General features: G+C 41.9%; 1 protein-coding gene and 1 long non-coding RNA gene across 3 annotated transcripts in view; one reads left to right on the top strand and one right to left on the bottom strand.

Moving 5' to 3' along the window:
- st13 (ST13 Hsp70 interacting protein) overlaps window positions 1–26,679 on the bottom strand; it is a 36,053-nt gene that overhangs the window by 1,355 nt on the left and 8,019 nt on the right. For both annotated transcript variants that reach the window (XM_034189409.1, XM_034189410.1), the window contains exons 9-12: window positions 14,384–14,486; window positions 11,650–11,766; window positions 5,063–5,102; window positions 3,522–3,610 (exon numbers count right to left, since the gene is read on the bottom strand). In XM_034189409.1, the coding sequence (XP_034045300.1) occupies window positions 3,522–3,610; window positions 5,063–5,102; window positions 11,650–11,766; window positions 14,384–14,486 (349 nt within the window). The remainder of the gene's footprint in view (window positions 1–3,521; window positions 3,611–5,062; window positions 5,103–11,649; window positions 11,767–14,383; window positions 14,487–26,679) is intronic.
- Window positions 19,671–26,374, top strand: LOC117527201. The gene is made up of 3 exons (XR_004565466.1): window positions 19,671–19,700; window positions 24,495–24,498; window positions 26,183–26,374. It is a non-coding gene; the product is annotated as an uncharacterized LOC117527201 (long non-coding RNA).

Here is a 26,679-nt window from a genome sequence, read left to right as displayed (position 1 = left end):
AACTATCCAGACTATTATGGTTTATAAATCAAAAACATAAACCTGCTTTCCTTTTCAAGCTGTCTGCCTCACAGCTGGACCACCGTATGCTGTCAAGGTAAATGACGCTTCTCTACAGCAGCGAGCAGGGCGCACAAACACAGAAGTGCTGACTCATTGGCTGTGTTTAGGTTTGTGATCGCCTTTGATTCTATCAGAAGCGTTGGCAGTGTTTAAACTCAAAATTGGCTTGTCAGTAGCTGAGTGTACAGGAGACAATACTGAGAGTTAGCAGTTAGCTGTAGCTTCTGCTAATTTGTTTTGATGGTTTATCAGTTAAGCATTATAAAAGATAACATTTCAGTTAGCTGATTAGCGGTTATCAAAGCTAACTTTTTGGTTAGCTCTGCCCACCACTGCTGGAGGAATAGTACTTTCTGTAGTGTGAAGCAGATGAGCGTCTACAACTGCCCTTGGATAGAACGAGGGTCCAAGCCCGATGCCCATTTACAGCTGAGTGGACTCAGACAATGCAGATGACATGTCTTTTCGAAGGTCACAGACAAGTAGCGTGACTGGGCATTGAACCCAAGTCTACATAAGGGTAGTCCAACTCCTTATCCCACTGAACTACCTGCATATTAATTTAAAGGACATGCCGTTCAACAACAGTGAAGTACTGGTGACTGTATGCTTGCACGTGGTCATGATCAGTGTTCACTGGCGTATTTTATTACTAATTAAACCTCTCACCCAGCGAATAAGCAGGTGAATTTCCATTAAATCTTTTAATCGGTATTTCAGAGCCAGAGTGTCAGTCAGAGCCAATGCAGAAACAGCACAATGGCAAACAGTAAAATAAACATTGCAATGTCATATCACGAAGCTACTGACCATTCATAAAAAAGTGAATGGCTCAGCATTCATTTAGATCAGTGGACCTATGAGAAGATGCTTGGAAAAATTTGGGAATACATTTTCAGGAGCTTCAGGACTTCCTACCAGCTCCCAGATATGAATGAGTGCTGTGCATGCTGCCCCGTTCAGTGCTCCGTACAGACATGAGACAGACAATTCCCACTCAACTCAAAATTTTTCAAAGTCTGCTGGACTTAGGATCCTGGGTGTGTATGCACTAAGCATCCTAAGGCTAAAAATAGCTCCTTAGTGACATTATTCTAGGAAAAAAATCTTAGAATTTCTCAAATTCTTAGACATTTCTTACAATTTTCCCTTTGTAAGATGAAAGTTGTCCACAAAGCACCTTAGGCCTTAAGAGGGCCCCTAAGATGCCAAACTGGTACGAGTAGTGAGGAGGACTTAAGAAGCCTAAGAGTGTCTTAAGCAGAGAAGCTGGTGGAAAAAACAGAGAGGAAGCAGAGATATTCTCCATATGTAGGATGACAGTGAGTCAGTAACACACTACCAGCTTGATCTACGTAATTATGTTAATTTACTGTCTTAATATATTTATAAATTGTTTAGGTTGTTATATTCACACATTTTATTATCAGTATTATTGCCATTTTATTTTATTACTTACATTTTGTCATTTCATTTTTAAATGGACAACAATGGGAATAAGTTTCACTTTCTTGTGTCACGCATGCAATTTTAATGTTTACAATTATATTATGTACTTACATTGAACTTATTTATAAACTTATGCACACTTTTAATATGTATCGGCACATGAATGAGATATGTTCAAACATCTTCAAGCTGTGTAACAATTCATTTTGTTGTGAACCGTGTGGAATAAATACAGGAGAGACCTTTTGTCTTTTTTGGACTCTGCCATTAGGAGGCGCTCTTATGTTTCAGCTAAAACAATTTTCACTTATGGTGACACTTAACTCACTAAACCAATTGAACTACAAAAACACAATAAATCAACAACACTAACAACATTTTTAAACTAGCATGAACCACAATAGCAACATTTAAACCCCCCAAACCCAGAACTCCCATAATGCATTGTAGCACAAGAATTTACAGGTTTAGTGACCGGCGCAGGGATCGCTCCAATTTAATTTCGCTGAGTATTATCATCATGACATTAAATTATTTTCACAATTATGCATTTCTTAATGCTCGGTTGATTTTACTGTTCATTCATATGTAGGCACGCAGAGTGCATTTATTTTTTTATTTCCTCGTCCCTTTCCGTGACAACCAATCCCAGCTCTTACAGGACCACATCATACCTAACAATGGGGTCAACCCCACCTCCTCACTAAGATAGGAGTTTGTCTCCTCCTTGCTCCGACTTGCTCTCAGACACCTCCTGGCTCACTCTTGGGCTAAGATTCCTTGCCAGGAAATTTTAGGCAAATGTAGGAGCTCTTTGAGAAGCCTCTGAGATGCTTCGTGCATACGGGCCCTGATGTGTGAGGAGTCTGTCTGTACTGCACAACACCGGAGCAGGACGCTGTTTTAATCCCATCATAATTGCCACAATGTACACACATGTGAAACACTCCATCTATTTGGACGCGTGTCTGAAATGCCGTCATGACGCTATTTTTACAGGCTGCCCGCACATCCTTGCAGTTGTTATACTGGTAAAAGACATGAATGTGTTATTTTCAGGAGCTTCAGGACTTTCTACTAGCTGGTGGATGTGTATGCGTGTTGGGCATGCCACCTGGTTCATTCAGTGTGCTCCATACAGAGAGGAGACGACACACCTCACCCCCAAGTCTTAACTTTTTGAGTCTGTCAGATTTCAGATCGAGATGTGTACCGAGTCTGCTCTCTGTACTGGCACTGTGGCACTGTTTTAATCCCGTTATAACTGCCACTGTGAAGGTGCACGTGAAACTCTCCACCATGCTATTTTAACCTGGCTGTGTATGTGTATCAGCAGAGTCACCACAATGCTCTTTGTACAGGCTGCCTGAAATTGCTGTATTTCTTACATTGGAAAGTCAGGAATGTTAATTTTAGGAGCTTCAGAACTTTGTATCAGTGTGCAGAAGTGCATGAGCATTGCATGCTCCATACAGAGAGCAGATGACACACAACTCTAATTTTTTTTCCTCCCCCATGACTGCACTGAAATTAAAACAGTTCTCATTTTAAAAACGAGTCATGACATTTATGTAAAGACTGTAATTAACCCGCGGCTCCATGCTCACGTTCGCAGCAGTTTGTCTACATTCCATTCAACAGCACACCAGGATGTTTGCTCAGAGTGATGCAAACACTGTTGGACTCACTCGGAAAAAACAAGTACTTTGTTTTCGGCAGTGTATGTAGCTGTCTGTTTTGATTGCCATACGAGTACAGACTGTTCACAGAAGTGCACAAATTAATACCGGTATATCGTCACATGACCTAATAACATCTGGATCAAAGAGCGCATGCTCAGTTACATGTTACCACATCCCTATGAAAATGTTATCAGCACCACACTGGTCTCCACCCTAATATGGTTTTGAACTGGGTCAGTGTTTTTACAGCAACTACAGTGCCAATCCTAGACTAATATAATGTATGATTAAAGCCACTAAAATGAAAATAATTGATCAGTAAGTCACCTTCATTGCACTGAGCAGCTCAGGATCATTTAGGAATTCACCAAAACCCGCCATTCCTCCAGCTGCTCCACCTGGGAATCCAGCAGAACCTGCGGAATACATTTAAAAACATTACTGTAGCTAGCAGGAACATTACTTTGGGACTTTGTTTGGTGGCAGCCATAGATGATGTATATTGGGAATAGTATGTATATTTGTACCAAACAGTCATGGATGTTACAGTTCAGTACAGGCAGTCATGAGGACAATACACAGTGTAAATTTGAATGGCCAAAATGGGTCACCCCTCTCAGTCTAGTCTGCTTGAGGTTTCTCCTCCTCGTTGTCATCAGAGGGAGTTTTTCCTTACCACCGCTGCCTGTGTGCTTGCTCAGGGGGGTTGATAAGGTTAGAACTTATTCGTGTGAAGCGCCTTGAGGCAGCTTTGTTGTGATTTGGTGCTATACAAATAAAAATAAACTTAAATTGAATGGGAAAGTGTATCCAAATTTGACTGCTAGTGTGTGTTAATAAGAGAATAAAATATTTTAAAGTTGTCATTTTTCCATTTAAAGCAAAGCAGACACTGACATTCCTTATGTGTCTAAGACTACACCAAATTAATTTGATCAATTAGATCAAATAATCAGCTTTACAGTAAAACCCTCCATACTATCTTAAAAAATGACATAAGGTGTTAATTACAATATGGCAATTAGACATTCTTTATTCAAACAGTTTGGGCAGGTACATTCTACTGAGATGCAGTTGTTTGCTCTCCTGTCTGAAGGGGTGGGGGGACACTCCACTTGGATCATTTTCTTTCACTCGCGTGCACGCGCGAGCACACACACACACTTATCCTCACCTGTTGTGTGAGACCTATAATCAACATATTTAACAATCATGGGTGTGCTCATTAACCTACTAATTAGTGCCAATGGTGCAAACATACAAATCAAATACTAAAACTTCTCACTGAAAATGCCAATGCAGACGTCTTAGTCATCAGTAGAACTGATGACAAAAAAAAACAAAAAAAAAAACAAAAAAAAAAAACATACTAATGCATGTATTTGTATTAAAATGCTCATAAAGGACCTAGTGGCTGACAGCCTACAGTCAACACCCTCACACAGCTACGAGCAGTCAACCATGTATCTAATTACACACAGCTTTCCAGCAAGTTAAAATTTACCCAATGAGTTACTGTACATAAAAGGCTTTTTTTTTGTACTAGCCTACAAAACATGTTTATTTTTTCTGCTGTAAAATTGGAGCTTTAATCATGGGGTCCTGTGGGATTTACTCACTTTTGGGGCGACTCAAGTGCCCATTGAAAGAACTGCAGTTTTTGGCACTTGCATATTTGTCACCATTGGAGGTTAATGTTTGGTGATGGCATATGAAGGATACAAACGTGACTTGAAACATTTTATTTTTAATTCTTGAGGGTGTGGTAGCTTAAAACTAGCTGTATTTTTTCCCCTCTAATGTAAGATAATTCCTCTAACAATTTAAAATTTAAATATTGTACAGAACAGAGCTAGTTTCACTCTTACCTGGAAAGAATCCACCTCCAGATTGTCTGGCTTGTTCCTCCTGTTGAGATAAAGTTCAGAGAATCTTAAACACAAATGGAGTGCATAGGTTTATTAGTATCAGCCACTCCTGTTGTTGCAGTAAATATTATAGCCCCATTTTAAGTCCAAGAAAACCAGAAAAATTAAGGAAACATAAGGTGTTTTTTTGTCAGCTCACGGGTGTAAGACATCGTTTGAGATATTAAAGAGGGGAAAACCAGTACTTGCAGTGTAGACTATTCAAAACTTAATAAAACAAAGATGTGAGTACTGGGGAGGGGGGGTACATGACATGATGTCAGGGCTGCAGCACCCAGTGGGGAAGTTTAGGGGACCTCCCCCAGAAAAGTCTGAAATATTACATGCAATTAATAATGAGAGCTATTTTCTTGCCATTTTAGTCATAAAAAGCAAGTTTTCCCATAGAGGCAAGATGACTGAACTACAGTACAGTCTGTCACATGGATTAGAACACAGTGTTACTACTATTTAATAAAACCACATTCACATTGGACTGTTACTGTTCTCTCTCTACATTTATCTAAACGTTTGACTTCAGAAATTTCTGCTTTTATAAACAACTGATAGTTTTAACATGAACAAAATTTGACACAAGGAAAGCTGCACCTACTGTTCATTAAGAGTCACCAATATCGCTTTTAGTTCCAAGGAACACTGATTTGGATTTAAATTAGGTTCTTATTCACTTACATAAATGGGAATCGCAAGTACATTGATTTTTTCCATTTAGTGCTGACATCAGCATTTCTGGGATACTGACAATTTACATGTCGTGCAAAATGACGCACAAACATTTTTCATATCAATATTTGATTTCTATGAGCATGTTAAATGTTTATATTTTCCTCCACATGAATATTTTACACCATGTCACCAGAATAAACCATAAGATTAAGCAGGCTAACTCAATAAATAAATATATCAAGTTCGCATGGAGACAGTCTGAAGTAAATTCATCCAATAGATGGATTTTGATTTGTGTGAAATAACAATCACGTCAGCTGACCAAAACATAATATACAGTGCATCTGGAAAGTATTCACAACACTGCTCTTTTCCTACATTTTCTTATGTTATTCCAAAATGGCTGATTTTTTTCCCCCCTCAAAATTCTACACAATACCCCATAAATGACAACGTGAAATTTTTTTTTCCTGAGATATTCCCAAATTTATAAAAACAAACAAACTAAGAAATCACGTGTACATAAGTATTCACAGCCTTTGAGATGAAGTGCCAAACTGAGCTCAGGTGCATCTTTTTCCACTGATCATCCTTGAGATGTTTCTACAGTTTTAAATGGAGTCTACCTGGAGTAAATTCAGTTGATTGGACATGATCTGTAAATTATTCACAGTAAAATCTGTAAAGACGTATCTGTAAAAATGTGAGACTTAATATACACTTGCGGCTCTCACCAGAAGTTTCCAAACAATTTTACAAATACATACATCATTAAGTCAGACCATAAATCAAACAGCAGCCAGGAACGCAAAAATAACCCAAAAACGTTCACCACGGAAGTAAATGTTTGAAGTTCTGGAATTCCCAGAGAACTCCCATTACCGTTTAAAAAAAAAAAAAAAAAAATTAAAGCCAAAGTACACAACATCTTGTGAACATATTTTAAACTGTACACTTGATTCAGGAGTGTCAGTAATTCTGACCAGTAATGGACGTTTCTTTTTTTTTTTTTTGACTGTGCGTTCAGTATGTTCAAGGCCATTTTAAGGGGTTACCTGAAAGGTTTGGTTCACTATGAAGGTGTATTGTATTTGCTGGACTACAAAGTTATGTTCAGACTGCAGGTCAGATATGGTCCAAATCAGTTTTTTTTTTTTATGTGAAAATCCTGATTGGCTAACTGACTGTCTTCACGCTCTGTGATTGGCCAGTCAGTCATAGCGCCGGCCCCTCCCTACAGACACAGGATCTGTCTGTCTGTGCGTGCTTGGCTTGAATCTATCTCACGTTGCTGTGTCAGTACTCCTTAATTTTTCTTCAATTCACCTCTGTTTTGGTTTGTATGGTATTTAAAGTTACTTGGTGAACTTGATTCATAACATACGCGGTGCATTTGACAAGACAGAGCTGAAAACGGCTCGTGTTGTGTCGATCACTGCCTCCACTCTGGTCTGTTTTTTTTTTTTTTTAGCAGTTTGTTTGCTGGCTGGTGAGATAAAGTCAGTTGGACAACTTTGCTCCTACTGAACGCGGTACTTTTGAGAAGAATACAATGAACAAGGCTGACATATTTCCCTGTTTGCCATCACTGGATGTTTGCATGAATCACCAAGTTCACACAGATCATCACAAAAACAAACAGTCCTAGAACAACCTCTCTCTCCCTCTCAGTCACACACACACGCACAGACACCTTAATCAACATTGTTTAACTTTGTGTGGGGGAAAAAAAATGCCAAGAACATTAGGTAGTAAAAATAAATAAATATTTAAAATAAAAAAAAATCACAGGTTGATCATAAAATTAAAAAAATAGTAACAAAAGAAAGTTGTGTGGATGTTGGTTTACTGAAGCTATGGACATGGACGTGGTACATCTGACACTGTTTTTAACAGACTGCCTGGACACAGAGATGGATTTGTTACATTGAAAAAAGGCAGAATACATTATTTCCAGGAATTAATGGACATTATTTAACGTGGCACAATCGAGACAGAGGCAGAGCTGCAACTGCGGCGATCTCACGCGTGCGTGCTTCTTTGAACGTGTGAAGTTTACATTTGGACATTAATCCATAACAGCTTGGGACTCCGACAGACAGCTTGGGACTCTGACGAGGGCGGTCGCATTTCCTCCACTCTCCCTTATCTCTCTGCCTCTGCCTTTTAACCTTCAAGTCCCTACTCACCAGACGGTGAATTCCTCAAAACTATATTGGATTCGGGATCTATTGGACTGCTATTGGATTAACCATGGAATTGATCAACTGGTCTCTGAATGCTACTGACACCATTTTTTCTACAAGAAGGTCAGGACCGGGGGATCCTACCTGCCCAGATGGAACGTATCCTGTGGGCTATGTCCTCGACTCCTGGGGTCTTGGCGTGTGGCATGCTTGGTGCCTTTCTCTGTGGAGGACGTCTAGGATTTATTCATCTTTGGTCTCATGGTAGTGGGGCTGGCACTTTTTAGCTTATGTGCTGCCCTGATCTACCGGAAAATTGGCAAGACGGCGGCATCAAGAACTACGGGCCCTCGCTTGGCCATCATGATTAACGAGGTTGGCAAGGCAGTGCATTCTCAGACTGCGATGACTATTGAACGCAAAGTGGACGACACCCTGGAGCTGATGCGTGCCTTGCAGTTGGAGCTGAAGGTTTCAGAGGCCGGCGAATATTCTTAATTCATAATTGGGAATGTTCCTAATTCACAATTGGTTTTGGTTTCGAGTGAAGCTTCGAAAAGTGTTTTTCACTGCTGTGAGCCATAATCAAGGTCAAATTGCCCACTGTTTTTTCTCCTGAGGAATGTGGCCTTGGTGAGATATTCGGCTCTTCATATCTCCACCCACATAGACAATATCCATGGTAATGGACAGACTTCTGAAGCATGGTTCCACTCCCTTCCCCCCTACCCCCTCCCTTCCCTGATCAACTTTCCCAAGCTGGCTGGCTGACTGGCGGCGCGACTCAAGGTTGCAGCGGCTGTAACGCACCACATCGCCTCAATTGGGAAAATGGACTGTTCAAGTTTTAGTGCACATAACAATGTTAAATGTATATGTGTTGTCTTAATTTCTGATGTGTGCCATTATTACGGTGAACAAGTAATAATTGTGGATTAATTGCTGTTTGTCTGTGGTATGTGAGTGTGCAAATCTCGTTGTCATGACAATGATAAATAAAGCTATCTATCTATAACACGACGGTGAGTCTGCCGTGTTCAGAATTTTACCCCTTTTGTGGTTTGTGGCTAGATTTCTATTTTATTTTATTTTTTTACTCAGAGTGTAAATTTGGAGCTGAAGTGTGTGTGTGTTATTTTTTTTTAAGATTTTATTGATAACACAATCGTGCACAAAGCTTATCCTGGAGCAGAGATGGTTATTAACAGGCTGCATTTATGACTCGTAGCTGCAGGTGCACGTCAACATTCTTGGAGCTGCAGCTTTTAACGTGACTACATCAAAATGAACAGTTATCACTTAAAAATGAGTCATTGTAACAAGACATCACACTTATGTGAACTTTAATCTCTGCCTCTGTTCTTAATGCTGCGTTTACACATAACGACGGCACGTCACGAATGCCACGAAGTATACATTCTTGGCCGCTGATCACGAATGTGATGATTTGAGGCAGAGGCGTCAAGTGTCCTCAGGAACTGCTGCAATCTGTTACCACGCGTTATGATTAATGTAACGTGTTGGTGGAGAATTATCAGGAACCATTATGCACGGTCAAGAATAATGTTCCGCATTGTTGCACGCCGTCGCGGGTAACAGGGCATCGTTAAGTTCTGTCACGTTGTGAATGAGGCGAACTGTCGTCACCCCCCCCCCACACACACACACCCATATTCATCCAACCGTCAGTTGCTGAACAATTCAAATCGCTACAGTTTGCTCCTCGAAAGCCACAGCAGAAGAAGTTGGGCTCTGTGCCATGGAGCTGCGCAGAGAGGAGGAGGAGACTAAGAGCCAGATGTGTGGCTCCACGTGGCAATCGTCTCACTCATTTTCCCCAAACATCAGGCACATGTAGCAGGTGGAACACCTGCAGGAGTGCGCTGAGGAGCATTGGAGTGAGACTTTTAGCCAACTTAGCGTCACTGTCCTTCTTCAGCACACTGCAGCAATGAAACTGAATGTGTGGCAGCAGGGTTTAATTGTGTGCACATCAGAGAAGAACACTGTCAGGCTCTATTAAGGATCACCACTCATCAAGACAGATCAACAAGCTCAGTTGCGACCTCCGCGATATGAGGCGAAACAATGGTGGTGCGTGACGTTCGTGGAAGATTTTTTGACAGCCAAAAACATGCTCCACAAAAATCACAAATATCACGGACCAACATGCACTATTAAGAAACCTATTCAGATGCGTTAAGTCACGTTAAGAATGTCAGGAATGTGCCAAGAACGACGCAAATATGACATTCGTATTGCGTCTTGCCTATGTGTAAATGCAGCATAACGTTATTAGATACATTCCATTGAAGCCCACCCTGGGACACTTCTCGTTGCAACGTCAATTGTCGGAAACACACGACTACTTTATGTTTGGACGTCTGCGTAGCCGTTTACTGCGAATGCCGTATACTTTGAAACTGGTCAAGGAAGTGCACAAAGTAATCCCGGTGGATCATCAGATGGTCACTAACAGCCTAAATCTAAATTTCTATGATTTTGGTGCGACATGTCCTTTAAGCTGATTTTTTGAGCAAATGATTTTAAAATATGTACAATAATGTAGAAAGTTTCATGACCATGGATCGTTGCCCAGATGGTGAATTTGCCGGTCAAAAAGTATACATTGGGTGTCCTAAAAAAATATGCAACATTTTATCAGCAAAGAAAATGGTCAAAGCATATGTCTAGGAAATAAATTTATGGCTGGATAGAAAGCTGAAAAGTTGAAGTTTTTCATACCAATGTCAATATTGGCCCTGCATTTTGTCAGTCTAGCATAAAGTCACTGCACCTGTTTGACACTCTTGGTCTGGTGCCAAAACTCAATTTTTGTTCGCTGTAGTATGGTTAATCTTGGCATTTTCCTGAGTCTTGCTTGGCATCAACATAAACTTTAGGGTCTGTGCAAGTAAAAAAGAAACATAAGTGATTAAGTTTGTAGCATTTAAGGGTCAAACCGAGTGTTTAAATGTATATTTTTTTGGGACACTATAATTTATTTATATATATATATTTTTTTTTTTTTAAGACAGAACCATTTTTAGAGTCCCCTAATTTCTAAATTAAGACATTTCAGAGTCAGGTTCTCTCCTGCAGACAGCTCTCTCCTCAAATTGAAGGAATCCAGCATCCATAGCCTGTTTTAAATGATTGTATGTTGACACTGGCCCCCTGAAAATTGATTTTGCACATAAAATATTCACCACTTTGGAGACCAACAACTCAAACTAAGTGAGATAGGCCTTTCTTGATGACAGAATCTGAAAGCCTGGGCCCAAATTACCCATGAAAGCAAATTTCAGACAGAAATCTTATCTTTCTTCCAGAGATATTGGTATCCAAAATCAGCTACACAGAACACATGCAATTCTCGAATGTCAAAAACAGGCACAACACCCCTTTTTAAGGGCCCATAGTTCAGAAACCCTTTAGATTTTCTACATGTTCATTATATACGTACAGGTACAATTTGTTTTTTTAAAAGCCAAATCTGAATCGCTCACCATGAGACCGCTGGCTGAGTTCATATGGAATGATCTTATAATGAATGTGTTTGACATTATGAAATGAGAACACATCACAAGAGATATGAATTTCAAGCGTGTTTGGTTTTTGGAAAGGAAATCCAGAGTTCTAACAAGCATGTCACTGTCCTCCACAGTAACTCACCCTCTGAGCACGCTCGTGCTCTTCTCTGGCTTTCTTTATCCGGTCTTGTTTCTCCTTGATCTCTTTCTCTTCCCTCTTACGCTCATACTTACGTCTGTGCTCAAAGATTTTATGAGCCTGAAAAGAGAATAATGCACAACAAGCCAACAGTTGGAAGTGTCAGTCACCTGTGTTGCAGTGTCACTAAAAGCTTTTGGCAGTCTAATTGAAAAGCTCATTTGTATCAAGTTCAAGTGAAAAGATTTAAAAACATCCTTCATAGCATGCAATTAACATTTACTTATTTTTGAGCTGCTTTAATAACTAAGGAGGCAGCTTATTCTCCAGGTGCAAATGTAATAAAAATACACACACACATATAGGCTGGGCCAACATAATCACGATATATGGGTGCCGATACGATATGTATCACAACACTTCAGAAATACGCTTCCACATGTACTGCAATTACATAATATATATGTCAAAGTAGAATGTACGATTTGGTGGAATTGGAGATTCTACTAGCCATCTTCTATGAAAATTTTCCCTGCTAAAAGTGGAAAGACATTTTGTGCTGCCGCAGCAGCAGCCTGCTCCCAAGGCAACAAGTTCACATTGAACAGGCTCGCTGTCCAGTGATGAAGCCCAGAGACACTGATTCACAGCTGATCTGACTCCCTGCCTCGTACGTTCAACTTGCAAATGGTCTGTGCATCTCAATGTTTTTGAACACACAAATAAAAGGTTCTGTCCCATTCTTCATTTCTGCACTTTCTGTCTGGCACTCCTTAAAGGAAATAATCGTCAGTGTTCAAACTGATATTCAGAGAAATGTTACATTAGGTTTTCTTAGGTCTGTTTGAAACAGATGTGACATCAGGTAACACTCAGACTGGGTCTACAGTCTAGCGATACAAGTGGTACTACAACCCCAATTCCAGTGAAGTTGGGATGTTGTGTGAAATGTCAAAAACAGAATACAATGATTTGCAAATCCACTTCAACCTATATTCAACTAAATACACCACAAAGACAAGATATTTAATGTTCAAACTGATAAACTTTGTTGTTTTTGTGCAAATATTTGTTTATTTTGAAATGGATGCCTGCAACACGTTTCAAAAAAGCTGGGGACAGTAGTATGTTTACCACTGTGTTACAACACCTTTCCTTCTAACAACACTCAATAAGCGTTTGGGAACTGAGGACACTAATTGTGACTGTCATGATGGAGTATAAAAGGAGTATCCCCAAAAGATGGGGCAAGAATCACCACTTTGTGAACAACTGCGTGAAAAAAAAGTCCAACAGTTTCAGAACAATGTTTCTCAACATTCAACTGCAAGGAATTTAGGGATACCATCACCTACAGTCCATAATATAATCAGAAGATTCAGAGAATTTGGAGAACTTTCTACACGTAAGCGGCAAGGCCGAAAACCAACACTGAATGCCCGTGACCTTCGATCCCTTAGGCAGCAATGCATTAAAAACTGACATCATTGTGTAAAGGATCTTACCGCATGGGCTCAGGAACACTTCAGAAAACCATTGTCAGTTAACACAGTTCGTCACTACATCTACAAGTGCAAGTTAAAACTCTACCATGTGAAGCGAAAGCCATACATCAACAACATCCAGAACGCTGCCGCCTTCTCTGGACCTGAGTTCATTTGAAATGGACAGACACAAAGTGGAAAAGTGTGCTGTGGTCTGATGAGTCCACATTTCAAATTGTTTTTGGAAATCATGGACGTCGTGTCCTCCGGACAAAAGAGCAAAAAGACCATCCAGATTGTTACCAGCGCAAAGTTCAAAAGCCAGAATCTATGATGGTATGGGGGTGTGTTAGTGCCCATGGCATGGGCAACTTACACATCTGTGATGGCACCATCAATGCTGAAAGCTACTTCCAGGTTTTGGAGCAACACATGCTGCCATCCAAACAACAACTTTTTCAGGAACGTCCCTGCTTATTTCAGCAAGACAATGGCAAGGCATATTCTGCATGTGTTACAATAGCGTGGCTTTGTAGTAAAAGAGTGCTGGTACTAGACTGGCTTGCCTGCAGCCCAGACCTGTTGCCCATTGAAAATGTGTGGCGCATTATTAAGCACAAAATACGACAACGGAGACTGTTGAATAACTGAAATCGTACATCAAGCAAGAATGACAAAGAATTCCATCTACAAAGCTTCAACAATTGGTGTCCTCAGTTCCCAAACGCTTACTGAGTGCTATTAGAAGGAAAGGTGATGTAACACAATGACAAACATACCACTGTCCCAGCTTTTTTGAAAAGTGTTGCAGGCATCCATTTCAAAATGAGCAAATATTTGCACAACAATAAAGTTTATCAGTTTGAACATTAAATATCTTGTCTTTGTGGTGTATTCAACTGAATATATGTTGAAGATTTACAAATCATTGTATTCTGTTTTTATTTACATTTTACACAACGTTCCAACTTCATTGGAATTGGGGTTGTACACGTCCAAGTCATTTCATCCACCAATTATATAGATTTATGGACTTAAAGTGATTTCATATTGTAAGATTCATTTTCATGATATCGTGAGTACTACCTTCTCCCCCCTAGTCCTAACCCTAGTAAGATATATATATATATATATATATATATATATATATATATATATATATATATATATATATATATATATATATATATATATATATATAAAAATAAAGGCAGGTAGATGTACTGTAGTCATCCAGCTACCAGCAGGTTTACCTTTGGCTGGACCTCCTTCAGCATTGCACTGGCATCCTCGTCATAATCCAGTTTACATGCTGTGGCCAGATCTTTCGCTGCCTCCTCCCAATGGCCCAGCAACCTAAAGCGACACACAAACACAGTGTTTGCAAATATTTACACTCAAGGTTTTGTTCAGCCATCAATACACTTTACAGGATGCACGAAGAAAAGTAGTAAAAAGCACACGCAAGGACCTTAAGAATGCACAATGTGCCATTAGAATGGCTTAACATGAGAAAGGGCTGAGAGGGTGCAAATTTTCTTTGCAACAACCCACTAGGTGATTTCACTGATTAACATCACTTTGAGCAGATGGAATCAGTTAAACATTGAAATCACCTGGTGGAGTGGGTTGTTGCAAAGAAAACCTGCACCCTATCGGCCTTTCCTGGAACAAGTTGAACACCCCTGGAGCAGTCTATGTCAAGTAAATTAATGCAAATAGTCTTCATACTAATGCAGTTTTTTGTACTTGTGATTTTGTGCTTACATTTGCAAAAATAAATGTCACATTTGAGTTTCACCATGAAGAATTGAAATTGGCTTAATTCATTCAATGTCAAATTTAGTCACAGACTAGTTGATGACTAATGGTACCCGACTAGTCGACTAATGATTTTCATTAGTTTTCCCACCCTATGTACAGGGGAGCAACCGCTGATTTAGATTCATTTTTTTCCTCAGTCCACTCTGAAAAATGTAAGCAGTGCAGTATGTATGTCCTTTTTGATCTACTGCATCAACACAGTGGCCTCCATGAGCTGACCCGTTCCCAGGGAGATACGAAGGGCCCAATCTAAGCTTAAGAAACTGTATCTGCTTTTTATTGCAGCTCATTTAAACACTAATTTACGGAACGCTGTATCCCATTTCTATTAATAAACACCGCTATATCCTACACACAACTTAAACTGTAAGTGACACCAAAACATGTGCACAAATCATCACCAAAAATGATGAAATGTTGATATTTTAAAGTTGATAAGTGTGCAGGTGAAGAATAAACAACAGCTGTCTGAAGCCTGTGCTCTATTTTAGCCCTCAGCTGCGGCCATATTGTTGCTACATCATCGGGAGAACGGGACCTGCGGATTCAAGCCCAAATCAATTGTAAACACAGGGGAGGTCGAGCTGTTTTTGGGCCATTTTTTTTTCCAGTGTGGTTTTTTTTTTTTTTTTTTTTTTTTTTTTTTTTTTTTTTTTTTTTTTTTTTTAAGTCCAGTCTGAAGGTTTTTCTGAAGCAGCTTTATGGTTTTGAGCCTTATTTAGACCACAATGAGGGAGACTAAGGCCCAATCTCAATTCTCTTTTGTACCCCTTCCCCTTGGCCCTACCCCTACTCCTTTAAAACAAGGGGTAAGGTGAAGGGGTATGCCTCTTGCCCTATGACTTGAGACACCTTGCCGCCTTACGGGCAGGGGGGAAAAACAAAACAAAAAAAAAAAAAAACTGCCCGTAATGCTGTCTTCACTGTTTGTCAACATGGCAACCAAAGCGCAACTTGTTGCAGTAGCCTGTTTGCTCTTTTTATTTTTTCGCCTTTCTGCATAAATGCATAGAAATAGTAGAAGTCGCAGATTTCTTCAACTCATTGCAATCATGTCGGAGAATTTTATGGTATTAATTAATTTAATTAACCCTCTGGGGTCCGAGGGCATTTTTTGGACAGTTCACTCGCCTGGCATAAATGTTTTAGAATTGCTGTTAACAGCTCTCCCTGCATCCCACAATCAAGTTTTATGTCTTTTTTCAGGACAACCTGTACTTTCAGAATATATATGCTATAGTGGTGTTTTATAAGTGTAATAAAGGTTTACAATCAGAAATAAGAAAGGAAAAAGTAAAGCGGAAATAATTTTCCACACACATTTATTCAAAACACACAGCAAACTATAATAAACAACTGTTTTGATACTTTATAAAAGTAATTTGCGGTCTTCTGTAAAAGACTGTACAACAAAGGTTCTACCAATAAACACAAATGCACACTTTGAACAATATATACAAAATGGTCTATGCATTTTGTTTGTCTTCATCTCAAAGCAATTTTTGTCTGCTATTACACAAAGGTCACATCACAAACTTCTACTTATACTGTGTTTGAGTGCTCTGTTCTGAAAGCAGCTTCCACACTTTGCCCACTTTGGCTCCTGAAGCCTCGGTCCTACCGAGTGAAGAAGGAGCCACGCACCCTGTTTTTTTTGTTTTGTGAGCTATCGTGGCATTATAGTGGCTCAGAGTGGCACTTAGAGGCATTATCTTCAGTTAACGAGGCTCCTCTCCAAGCGTGGCGCTAATTTCAAGATGTTCAAAATTTAGCAACAACAGCGTGGCGCAGTTTGTGTTCGAGTTACTGCGACGGCTTAGAGGCATTTGCGTGGTGCTTACGAGTCTGCAAAAAGTCCATTATCCGTGTACCTGGCACCTTCGCAGGACCTGAGAGGCTATTTTTGGAGCGGCTCCTCCTCTTGCGCACACAACTGCACCTGCTCTGTGCGCTGGACTCTATATAGTGGATTAATCATTTTCTGCCAAACCTTGGATGTTGAAAACACTTCTAATCACTTCTGGCATCACAGAGGACTGTTTCATCTGGACACTTTTTCCTCTCTTTCCTGCTCCATTTGGGATGTATTTTGAACAGCTTAAGGTAAAAAGTAAGTCCCTTCAGTTGCTCCCTTGTTTGCACTCGGGGTCGCCACAGCAAATCCAAGGTGGATCTGCATGTTGATTTGGCACAGGTTTTACGCCGGATGCCCTTCCTGACGCAACTCCACATTACATGGAGAAATGTGGCAGGGGTGGGATTTGAACCCAGAACCTTCCGAACTGAAACCAAGTGCATTAACCACTCAGCTTAAGGTAATTATTTTTAATGTTTTTTATAGCTTGATAAAACAGTTCCTTGCTATAAAAGTATGTCTGTGTGTTGATGTCTGTTGTATGTAAAAGTATGCTGATTTAATATCTTGTTAATGGATCACTGTGTGTGCACACTGAGGCAGGACCTGAGAGGCTATTTTTGGAGCGGGTCTCCTCTTTGCGCACCAAATTCCACCTGCTCTGTGCGCTGGACTCTATATAAAATAATTATTTTGTAGCGGATTAATCATTTTCTGTCAAACCTTGGATGCCGAAAATACCTGTAATCACTTCTGGAATTAATGTATCACATGAGCTCCGCTGTGTGTGCGTGCATTGAGGCAGTAGTGACTCATCACGCTTCAAACGAGCATTTAGGCAGAACGCCAGCTCACAAAAGAGTGATATTTCAGTCAATATTGGACAAACACAAAGTTAAAATTTGGGTGACTGCGTGAAAGCGGATGTGTGTTTAAAGCCATGGAAGATAAGAACTCCAGTGGAGCAGCTAAGAGCAGGAGCTGTGCGGCAACACAGGTGGAGAGCGTGCAAAAGACCAACTTTGAACACATAACACAAAGTTAAAAGTTGTATCATGGTGACTTGTAAGCTGCGGAAGAAATATATATATTGAAAATGATCCACAGGTGTATATAATAAAACGGCCACCTCATTCTCTATGCAGAACGGCACCGCGCGCAAAAGAGCGCTTTTGCAGAAATAAACAGACAAACACAAAGTCAAAAGTGGAATCACTTTGTAAAAATGATTGTGCTTAAAGCCAGGGAAAAAATAAAGCCAGCAAGCCATGGATGGAATGGAAGAGCAGAGAGGCGGCTGTCCATGAAAGGACAACAGCAGCGCGCGCAAAAGAGCAATTTTGCAGAAATAAACGGACAAACAAAGTTTTGTGTGTTTAAAGTCGCAAAAAAAAAAAAAGCCAGAGAGCCGCATAGCCAGCAAGGAGCACAGAGGTGGCTCTCCAGGAACCTGTGGTTCGGGTCTAGCTGGTCTGGTGCATTACAGGTGGACTTCAGCCTGGCGCACAGCGAACAACTGTGGAACTGTGATGGAGTGTCTATTTTTGGACTGCGTAAAAAAAATAAAAAAGGGACATCTTTAAATGCTGCTGTGAATTGAAAACCCACAGTTTAAAGGGACCAGGTGTGGGAGGGCTGGAGGTTTGGACCAAACTCATGCCTAAATGTGCGCCAACATGGCGCTATCATGGCACTACGCGGCTTAGTGTGGCTGATGCGAGCCATTCGAGGCTGTAATGACAGGTCGGTCGTGGCTCACTAGAGGCTGCTACGCGGCACATGCGGGGTACAGAGAGGCACATAGTGGCACCTTCATAGTGGATACTTGTTAAGATGAAAACGTGGGTCATTCTTCAAATAATCACCCCACACCCATGCGTGGCTCCTTCTTCAGCCTTCATTATTCGGACCGAGGCTTTACACTGAGGAGCGGCCCCTCCCCCTCACTCCACTGATATGGCAAACGGTGCTTTATGCCGGAGCGAGAGAGCTTACACAGGCTTATTCAATAACGTTCACAGGCAATGACGAGTGGAGCATCTCTGAAACTCACACCCTCTGTGTTTCTCTGTCTGCTCCCTCTGATGACTTTCACTGATTGCTGTGTGTAATGGCACAAGGTGCATTGGAGCCAGCAGCCAGGAGACTATTCAAACAGGCCAACTAGTAACACATCACTGCTTAAAACAATCTTTGGTTTATCACGTGAGGTAAATCTGCCCTACGATTGGATTTTGGAAAACCATGTGACGGTGAACTAATTTTGATTGGACACTCACTTTGCACACGTCATCACACAGCTTCTATGAGGAGTACAAAGATGGTGGACGGCTGGCTCGAATGTCCGCAGAGTTAACTTTTCAACAACAAAAAAAGTTTCTCTCGCATATCATTAAAAAGTTATTTATAATTTAGTAAAACCTGGTCTCAGCCGTCAGCCCAAAGGGGTTAATTAGTAATTTATAATAAAAGCATTAATAATTAATTATTGTTAATTATACTAATAAGTATTCATTAATAATAGTAATAATTAGTAGTGAACTGATTAATCATTGATTAGTAATTAATTGAATAGTAATTAAAATAAACACTTGAAATATAATCAGCCTGTGTGGAATGAATGTACACATTATACAAGTTTCACTTTTTCAATGGAATTACTGAAATAAATAAACTTTTTCATGATATTCTAATTATATGACCAGCACCTGTATGTATGTTAACCTTATATTTCTTTTTCAAATTCTCCCTTTTTTTTTCTTTTTTTTGCATCCAGCCCTATTATTTCCTTTAGAAATTTCCTTGACAAATAATAGCAGTCTATTAGGACATCATTTTATATGTTACATACATACATGTGTGTGTATATATTTTCCAACTTACTCCCATTGGTGAAACGAGAGTTCCGAATGTAACTGAGGTTCTATGAATTCCAGATGACCGCCAGAGGGCGGTGCTTAACACCTGGATAACTACATGTGCGCAGCACAGAGAGGTCGAGGATATATACCAACAAAGTCACACCACTGGATGTGACCTGGGTGACGTCACTGGTTGTCTTTATATACAGTGAGGAAAATAAGTATTTGAACACCCTGCAATTCTGTAAGTTCTCCCACTTAGAAATCATGGAGGGGTCTGAAATTTTCATCTTAGGTGCATGTCCACTGTGAGAGACGATCTTAAAAAAAAAAAAACACGTAAAATCACAATGTATGATTTTTTCATAATTTATTTGTATGTTACTGCTGCAAATAAGTATTTGAACACCTGTGAAAATCAATGTTAATATTTGGTACAGCAGCCTTTGTTTGCAATTACAGAGGTCAAACGTTTCCTGTAGTTTTTCACCAGGTTTGCACACACTGCAGCAGGGATTTTGGTCCACTCCTCCATACAGATCTTCTCCGAATCTTTCAGGTTTGGAGTTTCAGCTCCCTCCAAAGATTTTCTATTGAGTTCAGGTCTGGAGACTGGCCAGGCCACTCCAGGACCTTGAAATGCTTCTTACGGAGCCCCTCCTTAGTTGCCCTGGCTGTGTTTGGGGTCATTGTCATGCTGGAAGACCCAGCCATGACCCATCTTTAGTGCTCTTACTGAAGATGCAATACATGACCCCATCCATCCTCCCTTCAATACGGTGCAGTCGTCCTGTCCCCTTTGCAGAAGAGCACCCCCAGAGTATGATGTTTCCACCCCCATGCTTCACGGTTGGGATGGTTTTCTTGGGGTTGTTCTCATCCTCTAAACCTGATAAGTGGCGTTGATTCCAAAAAGCTCTATTCTGGTCTCATCTGACCACATGACCTTCTCCCATGCCTCCTCTGGATGATCCAGATGGTCACTGATGAATTTCAAATGGGCCTGGACATGTGCTGGCTTGAGCAGGGGGACCTTGCTCCCCTGCAGGATTTTAAACCATAACAGCATTATGTGTTACTAATGTAATCTTTGTGACTGTGGTCCCAGCTCTCTTCAGGTCATTGACCAGGTCCTCCTATGTAGTTCTGAGCTTTCTCAGAATCATCCTTACCCCACAAAGGATTTTGCATGGAATCCCAGACCGAGGAAGACTGACAGTCATCTTGTGTTTCTTCTACTTTCTAATAAATAATCATAACAGTTGTTGTCTTCTACCAAGCTGCTTGCCTGTTGTCCTGTAGTCCATTCCAGCCTTGTGCAGGTCTACAGTTTTGTCCCTGGTGTCTTTAGACAGCTCTCTGGTCTTGGCTACGGTGGACAAGTTGGAGTGTGATTGATTGAGTGTGTGAACAGGTGTCTTTTATACAGGTAACAAGTTCAAACAGGTGCAATTAATACAGGTAAAGAGTGCAGAATAAGAGGGCTTCTTAAAGAAAAATCAACAGGTCTGTGTGAGCCAGAATTCTTGCTGGTTGGTAGGTGTTGAAATACTTATTTGCAGCTGTATATATATATATATATATATATATATATATAAATCATACATTGTGATTTCCGGATTTTTTTTTTTTTTTTTTTTAAGATTATGTCTCTCACAGTGGACATGCACCTAAGATGAAAATTTCAGACCCCTCCATGATTTCTAAGTGGGAGAACTTGCAAAACCGCAGGGTGTTCAAATACTTATTTTCCTCACTGTACCAAATGTACCCAGCGCTCGTTTCTTTTCGGAATTAACTCGCAAGACTGAGTGACAAGCAACTCTGGCGGTCATCCGGAATTCACAGAACCTCAGTTACATTCGTAACTCATTCCATTTCATTCCTACTGACCGCCAGAGGGCGGTGCTTAGCACCTGGATGACTTAATACCAACAAGTTCATGAAGAGTCACACTCACCTAACATCAGCAGTGGGGAGTGGAGACAGACAACACCACCGACGTCACCGCAGGAGGAGCGGCCACATTCAGTCTGTAATAGAGGGCGAAGGTACAGGAGGAAGCCCGCGTAGCAGCAGCATAAATATCACTCAAAGGAACACCTCTCAGTGCAGCCCAGGAGGTGGACACCCCTCTGGTGGAATGGCACGTAACTTTTGGAGGCTGAAGACCCCTCGACTTGTATATTTATACTTATAAAATGGCATCCATGACCCAATGTGAAAGTCGCTGCTTTGATACAGCACAGCCTTTTTTGTGATCACGTAATAAACAGGGTATCTGTTTTCCAAATCCCAGCAGTCACACTAATGTACTGCTTCAACATTCGGACAGGACACAGGGAACCAGAGACAGATAATCCTTGATAAGAATGCGGTGCATACACAGCCAAGGAAATTGGCTGGTTAACATGAAAGGCTGAAATTCTCTTAGGTAAAAAGGATGGATTAGGCCACACAGTAACCACAGATCGGTCAGAATTCCATCGCAAACACTTCTCAGCGATAGATAGGGCATGGATCTCTCCCACTTGCTTTGCCAAAGATACTGCAAGTCGAAAGGCAGTTTTCACTGACATCCACTTAAGATCAGCACTTTCAACTGGTTCGAAAGGAGATAAGCTTAAACCCTCCAGGACTAGTGGAAGGTCCCATGAAGGTATGCGTGCAAGCCTTGGAGGCCGCAAACGTAGAGCACCTTTCAAAAAACGACACACTAAGGAATACGAACCCACTGACCGGCCGTCAACGTAGACGTGCCGGGCAGAGATTGCAGCAACATAAACCCTTAAAGTAGCAACAGAAAGTCCTTTCTCCAGCAGTTCTTGCAAATATTTGAGTAGAATAGGCACAGGGCAACGCTCTGGATATAACTTTTAGTTCTCACACCACTGGACAAACAGCTTCCATCCGTTGACATACAAAGCCCTGGTAGAAGCAGCACGTGAGTTAAGGATAGTCTGAACAACAGCCTGGTCACAAGAACCTAACAAGGAGTCTGGCCCTTCAACGGCCACACATGCAATTGAAGGCGTTCTGGGTGAGGGTGCCAAATCCTCCCCTGTAGCTGTGATAACAAATCCTTCCTCTCTGGGAGAGCCCATGGTACCCCCTCGAGGAGCTTGTAAGTCACGGGAAACCAAATCCTCCCTGGCCAAAACGGAGCAACCAGCAGCACCCTGTGACTGCTCTGCTCTATCCTGTGCAGTGTCAGCATTAGTAGTGGAAGAGGGGGAAGGCATACAGGAGACAGTCTGGCCACAGATGAGCCAGTGCATCCTGCCCCAGCAGGCTGTCTTGTTCCGAGAGGGAGTACCACCATGGGCAATGTGTCGAAGTGCTTGAAGCGAAGAGGTCCACTTCTGCCAGATCATCTGTACAATAACCGGGTTCAGTCTCCACTCTCCTGGTGGTGGTTTCTGTCTGGAGAGTAAGTCTGCAGCACTGTTCTGTATGCCCGGCAGATGAACTGCTCTAACACTTTGAAGGCAAGGCAACACTCATAGGAGAAGCCTCCGAGCTTCTGCCAGTGAATGACTGGACCCGGTGCCCCCCTAATTGGTTTACGTGGTAGATTGTAGATGTGTTATCCGACCAGACAAGAACATGTCTTCTTCTCAGGGCCCAGAGGAAATGCTTGAGAGCCAGTCGCACAGCGCGAAGCTCCAGCACGTTTGTGTGTTGAAGTCTCTCCTGAGGACTCCAGACACCCCTCACCATCCTGTGATTCCACCCCCCCAACCTTTGAGTGATGCATCTGTAACAACCACCTCTCGACAAGAAGGGATGGAGCCTAGAGGGACACCCTTGCAGATGAAGTCTATGTTCACCCAAGATCTGAGGTGCAGAAAGCACTGGTTGGAGAGTCGTACAAGCTTGTGCTGATGTATCTTTAAATTGAGGCCTAGGTTGATGATCTAAATCTGTAGGGGACACAAGAACAGAAGTCCCAAAGGTACCACTAGTGACGTTGCAGTCAGTTTGCCTATCAACTGAAGCAGCAAACCAAAAGGCAGCGTCACAGTCCGATGAATGTGTGAGACGAGATGAATTACATCGCCCACTCTCTGCAGAGATGGTGATGCAGTCATAGTTAGGGAGTTGATGGCAATGCCGATGAAGGTTGTTTGTTGACTGAGAACAAGAGAACTCTTCGCAAAATTCACTGAGTCCTAACAGAGACATGGTTCAGTGTAAGAGCTGTACTGTTGTGCGCCTGCTCCTGAGTCAGAGCGCAGACAAGCCAAACGTCTAAGTAGGGTAGGATTCTTAAGCTTGCAGTGGGACTAGTGCTGCAGCCATACATCTGGTAAATGTATGAGGGGCGAGAGAGAGGCCGAAAGGAAGCACCCTGAACTGGTATGCCTGTCCCTCGAAAGCAAAGTGGCGAAACTGCCTGTGACAAGGCACCACTGGGACATGGAAATAGGTGCCCTTTAAATCGACACTTGTGAACCAGTCTCCTGGTGTGATAGCTTGAAGGACATCTACTGTGCGGAGCATGTGAAACTGCAGCACCTTGAGATAACGATTCAGACGTCGGAGATCGAGGATAGGATGAAAGCAGCCATCCTTCTTTGGAACAAGGAAGTAGATTGAATAGAACCCTCTGAACTGGTCTGAACTGTGAACTGGCTCTATGGCTCCCTTCTCCAGGAGTTCCAAAACCTCCTGTTGTAGGGCGGCAGACTTCACTGGGTCGGAAACAACAGTCATCCTCACCCCACTGAACTTTGGAGGACGACATCTGAAATGAATACTGTAACCCTCGAACAAAGCTGAAATCACCCATGGATCTTGAACTTGGGTCTCCCAGTACCTGAGATGAGTTACTGAAAAACAGCTGGAGGCCAAACGTTGGCAGTCAGACCCGACCACCTCTGCTTCACGTCCCTGAGGACCTCTGGGTGCGATTACTGGAAGCTCTGTGAACCGTTCAGTTCTCGGTGGTCTGCCTGTAGGCTCCCGAAAGGCAGGCCACTGGGACAGCTGGCTCTCAACTGCGAAGGCACGTGCAGCTCTGGAAGTAGGCGGGAGCCTGGATGTAGAGTGAAAAGTTGTAGCACGTCTGACAGGCTGAGCCTGAGTTTTACTAGCCTCAACAGCACTCTCCAAAGTTTGCATCACTAAGACTTTGAGTAGCATCATCAACCTCTGCCTCCCTCAAAGACTGAGAGGGCAAGGGCTAAATGGGACAGTGAGTTGCCTAGGCGACCAATGCGAGCATCTACGTCACAGCACTTGGCGAGGAGGTCATCAGTGACCCTACACTGAGGTTGTGGGCAGTGGGCATCCGGCCGAGCACTTGTCATCACTTGTCATGTACAAAGAATCAGTCGCAGCAATAGATATGAAATCTTCTTCCTGTTGAATAACTACTTCGGTCTGATCAGCCTCATTAGGGACAACAGGAACTGTCACTGCATCCCTAGGCTGTAGATTCAGAAGTAAGGACTTAATCTGAGCAGACTCAGAAGTCAATGTTTCAACCTTTTCAGCCAAAGCATGGTCATGACTAACGTTCTTAGCAGAAGAAGCCTCTGCATGGGTGTGTTTACGGTGCTTTGGTTCCTTCTTGGGGCTGGAGGCCAAAGTCGCACTGGGCAGCCCACTTTCCAATGCTGTGAGACCTCTCCGCTAGTGGTATACTGGCACAATTAAGGCAGGCATCGTCAGTCAGGGCTTCCCTCAGGTGTCTGATCCCAAGACACGAGGGCCAAACATAAGTCCATCTCCTGGGCTCAAAGGAGCCAAACAGGTACTACAGCCATGCAACACAGTCCCTGACATTATTGTGAACTGCGTGAAGATGGCTAACACAAGCCCTGATGGTTACAGATAGCAATACAAAGCGTGAATCACACACACAGCGTAAGTACTAACACAAGGCACAGAGGTTGTAGCAATTGCTCCTAATAACGGGAATCACCTACATCAACGACAACAGCAGCTGCTAGTGGAGCTGTTGAACTTAGTAAAATGGCGGTAGCGCAGACGAAAATACTTCAAGGAATGGAAAACATTCACGTCAAGCCCAACACAGTACACTATACTGGTTCTGATACACACACTACCACTTAGTTAACAGGGTTAGAGACAAAGCTAAACAAGTAGCCAGCCTTCGTCGAAACAACACAGTTAAAGTCTTAGCGGCTAGCAGCTAGTGAACTCACGACAGGCGAATCTGAAGAATACAAAACAGTGAAGCCGTGTCTCACAGCCTCTGGAGGACATGTGCAGTGTACGTAGCTCCAACCAAAGTGGTTTACGAGGCAACAAGCGAGCGCGACAATCTTAGACAAATGCGGTCTCAACCTCTTCAGAATATGAGAATGTAGAAAAGAAACAAGTGCTGGGTACGCCTGGTATATAAAGACAACCAGTGAAGTCACGCAGGTCACATCCAATGGCATGACTTTGTTGGTATATATTCTCGACCTCTCTGCTGCTGCGCACATGTAGTTATCCAGGTGCTAAGCACCGCCCTCTGGCAGTCAGTAGGAATGAAATAGAACTTCTCATTTTCTGCCCGAAAGCTTATTAGGAGACGAGTGTGCTCAGGGCTCCCTGTTTATTTACAAAATACACACGTGTTACAACCTTGTAATCGAACAGCAGGGATCGCTATTATCAAAAGATTTATGAACATACAAATTAACGTGCTTATCCTTTATCATGATTTTCTCTCTTGTGAGAAATAAAAGTGTCTTATCGTAGCGTTCGTGTGTATATGCATTATAACACCTCAGCACACGAGTGAAGTTACAATATACGCAAACATGCATCCAGCAGCATACAGGTTGCTGTCATAGGCAATTGCCTGTAAAGTTTTTTTGGCAAGTTATAACTTTCTAAACAGCATAATTTGTAATGAAAGCCACTTACATTTGTGCGGCTCTTTCGGCGACATGTTCGTTTCTGTGGAGGCAGCGCTAAGCTCCTCCTACCCCTCCAAATGGAGTGTGCATCCAGATTCACTCCGTTTGAAGGGGTTTGTAGCCCTCACTCC

The sequence above is a fragment of the Thalassophryne amazonica genome, chromosome 16 (genome assembly GCF_902500255.1).
Source record: "Thalassophryne amazonica chromosome 16, fThaAma1.1, whole genome shotgun sequence".
In the NCBI taxonomy this organism is placed as follows: domain Eukaryota; kingdom Metazoa; phylum Chordata; class Actinopteri; order Batrachoidiformes; family Batrachoididae; genus Thalassophryne; species Thalassophryne amazonica.
Note: the sequence above shows the minus strand (reverse complement) of the source record. Positions and strands in the feature narration are given on the sequence as shown.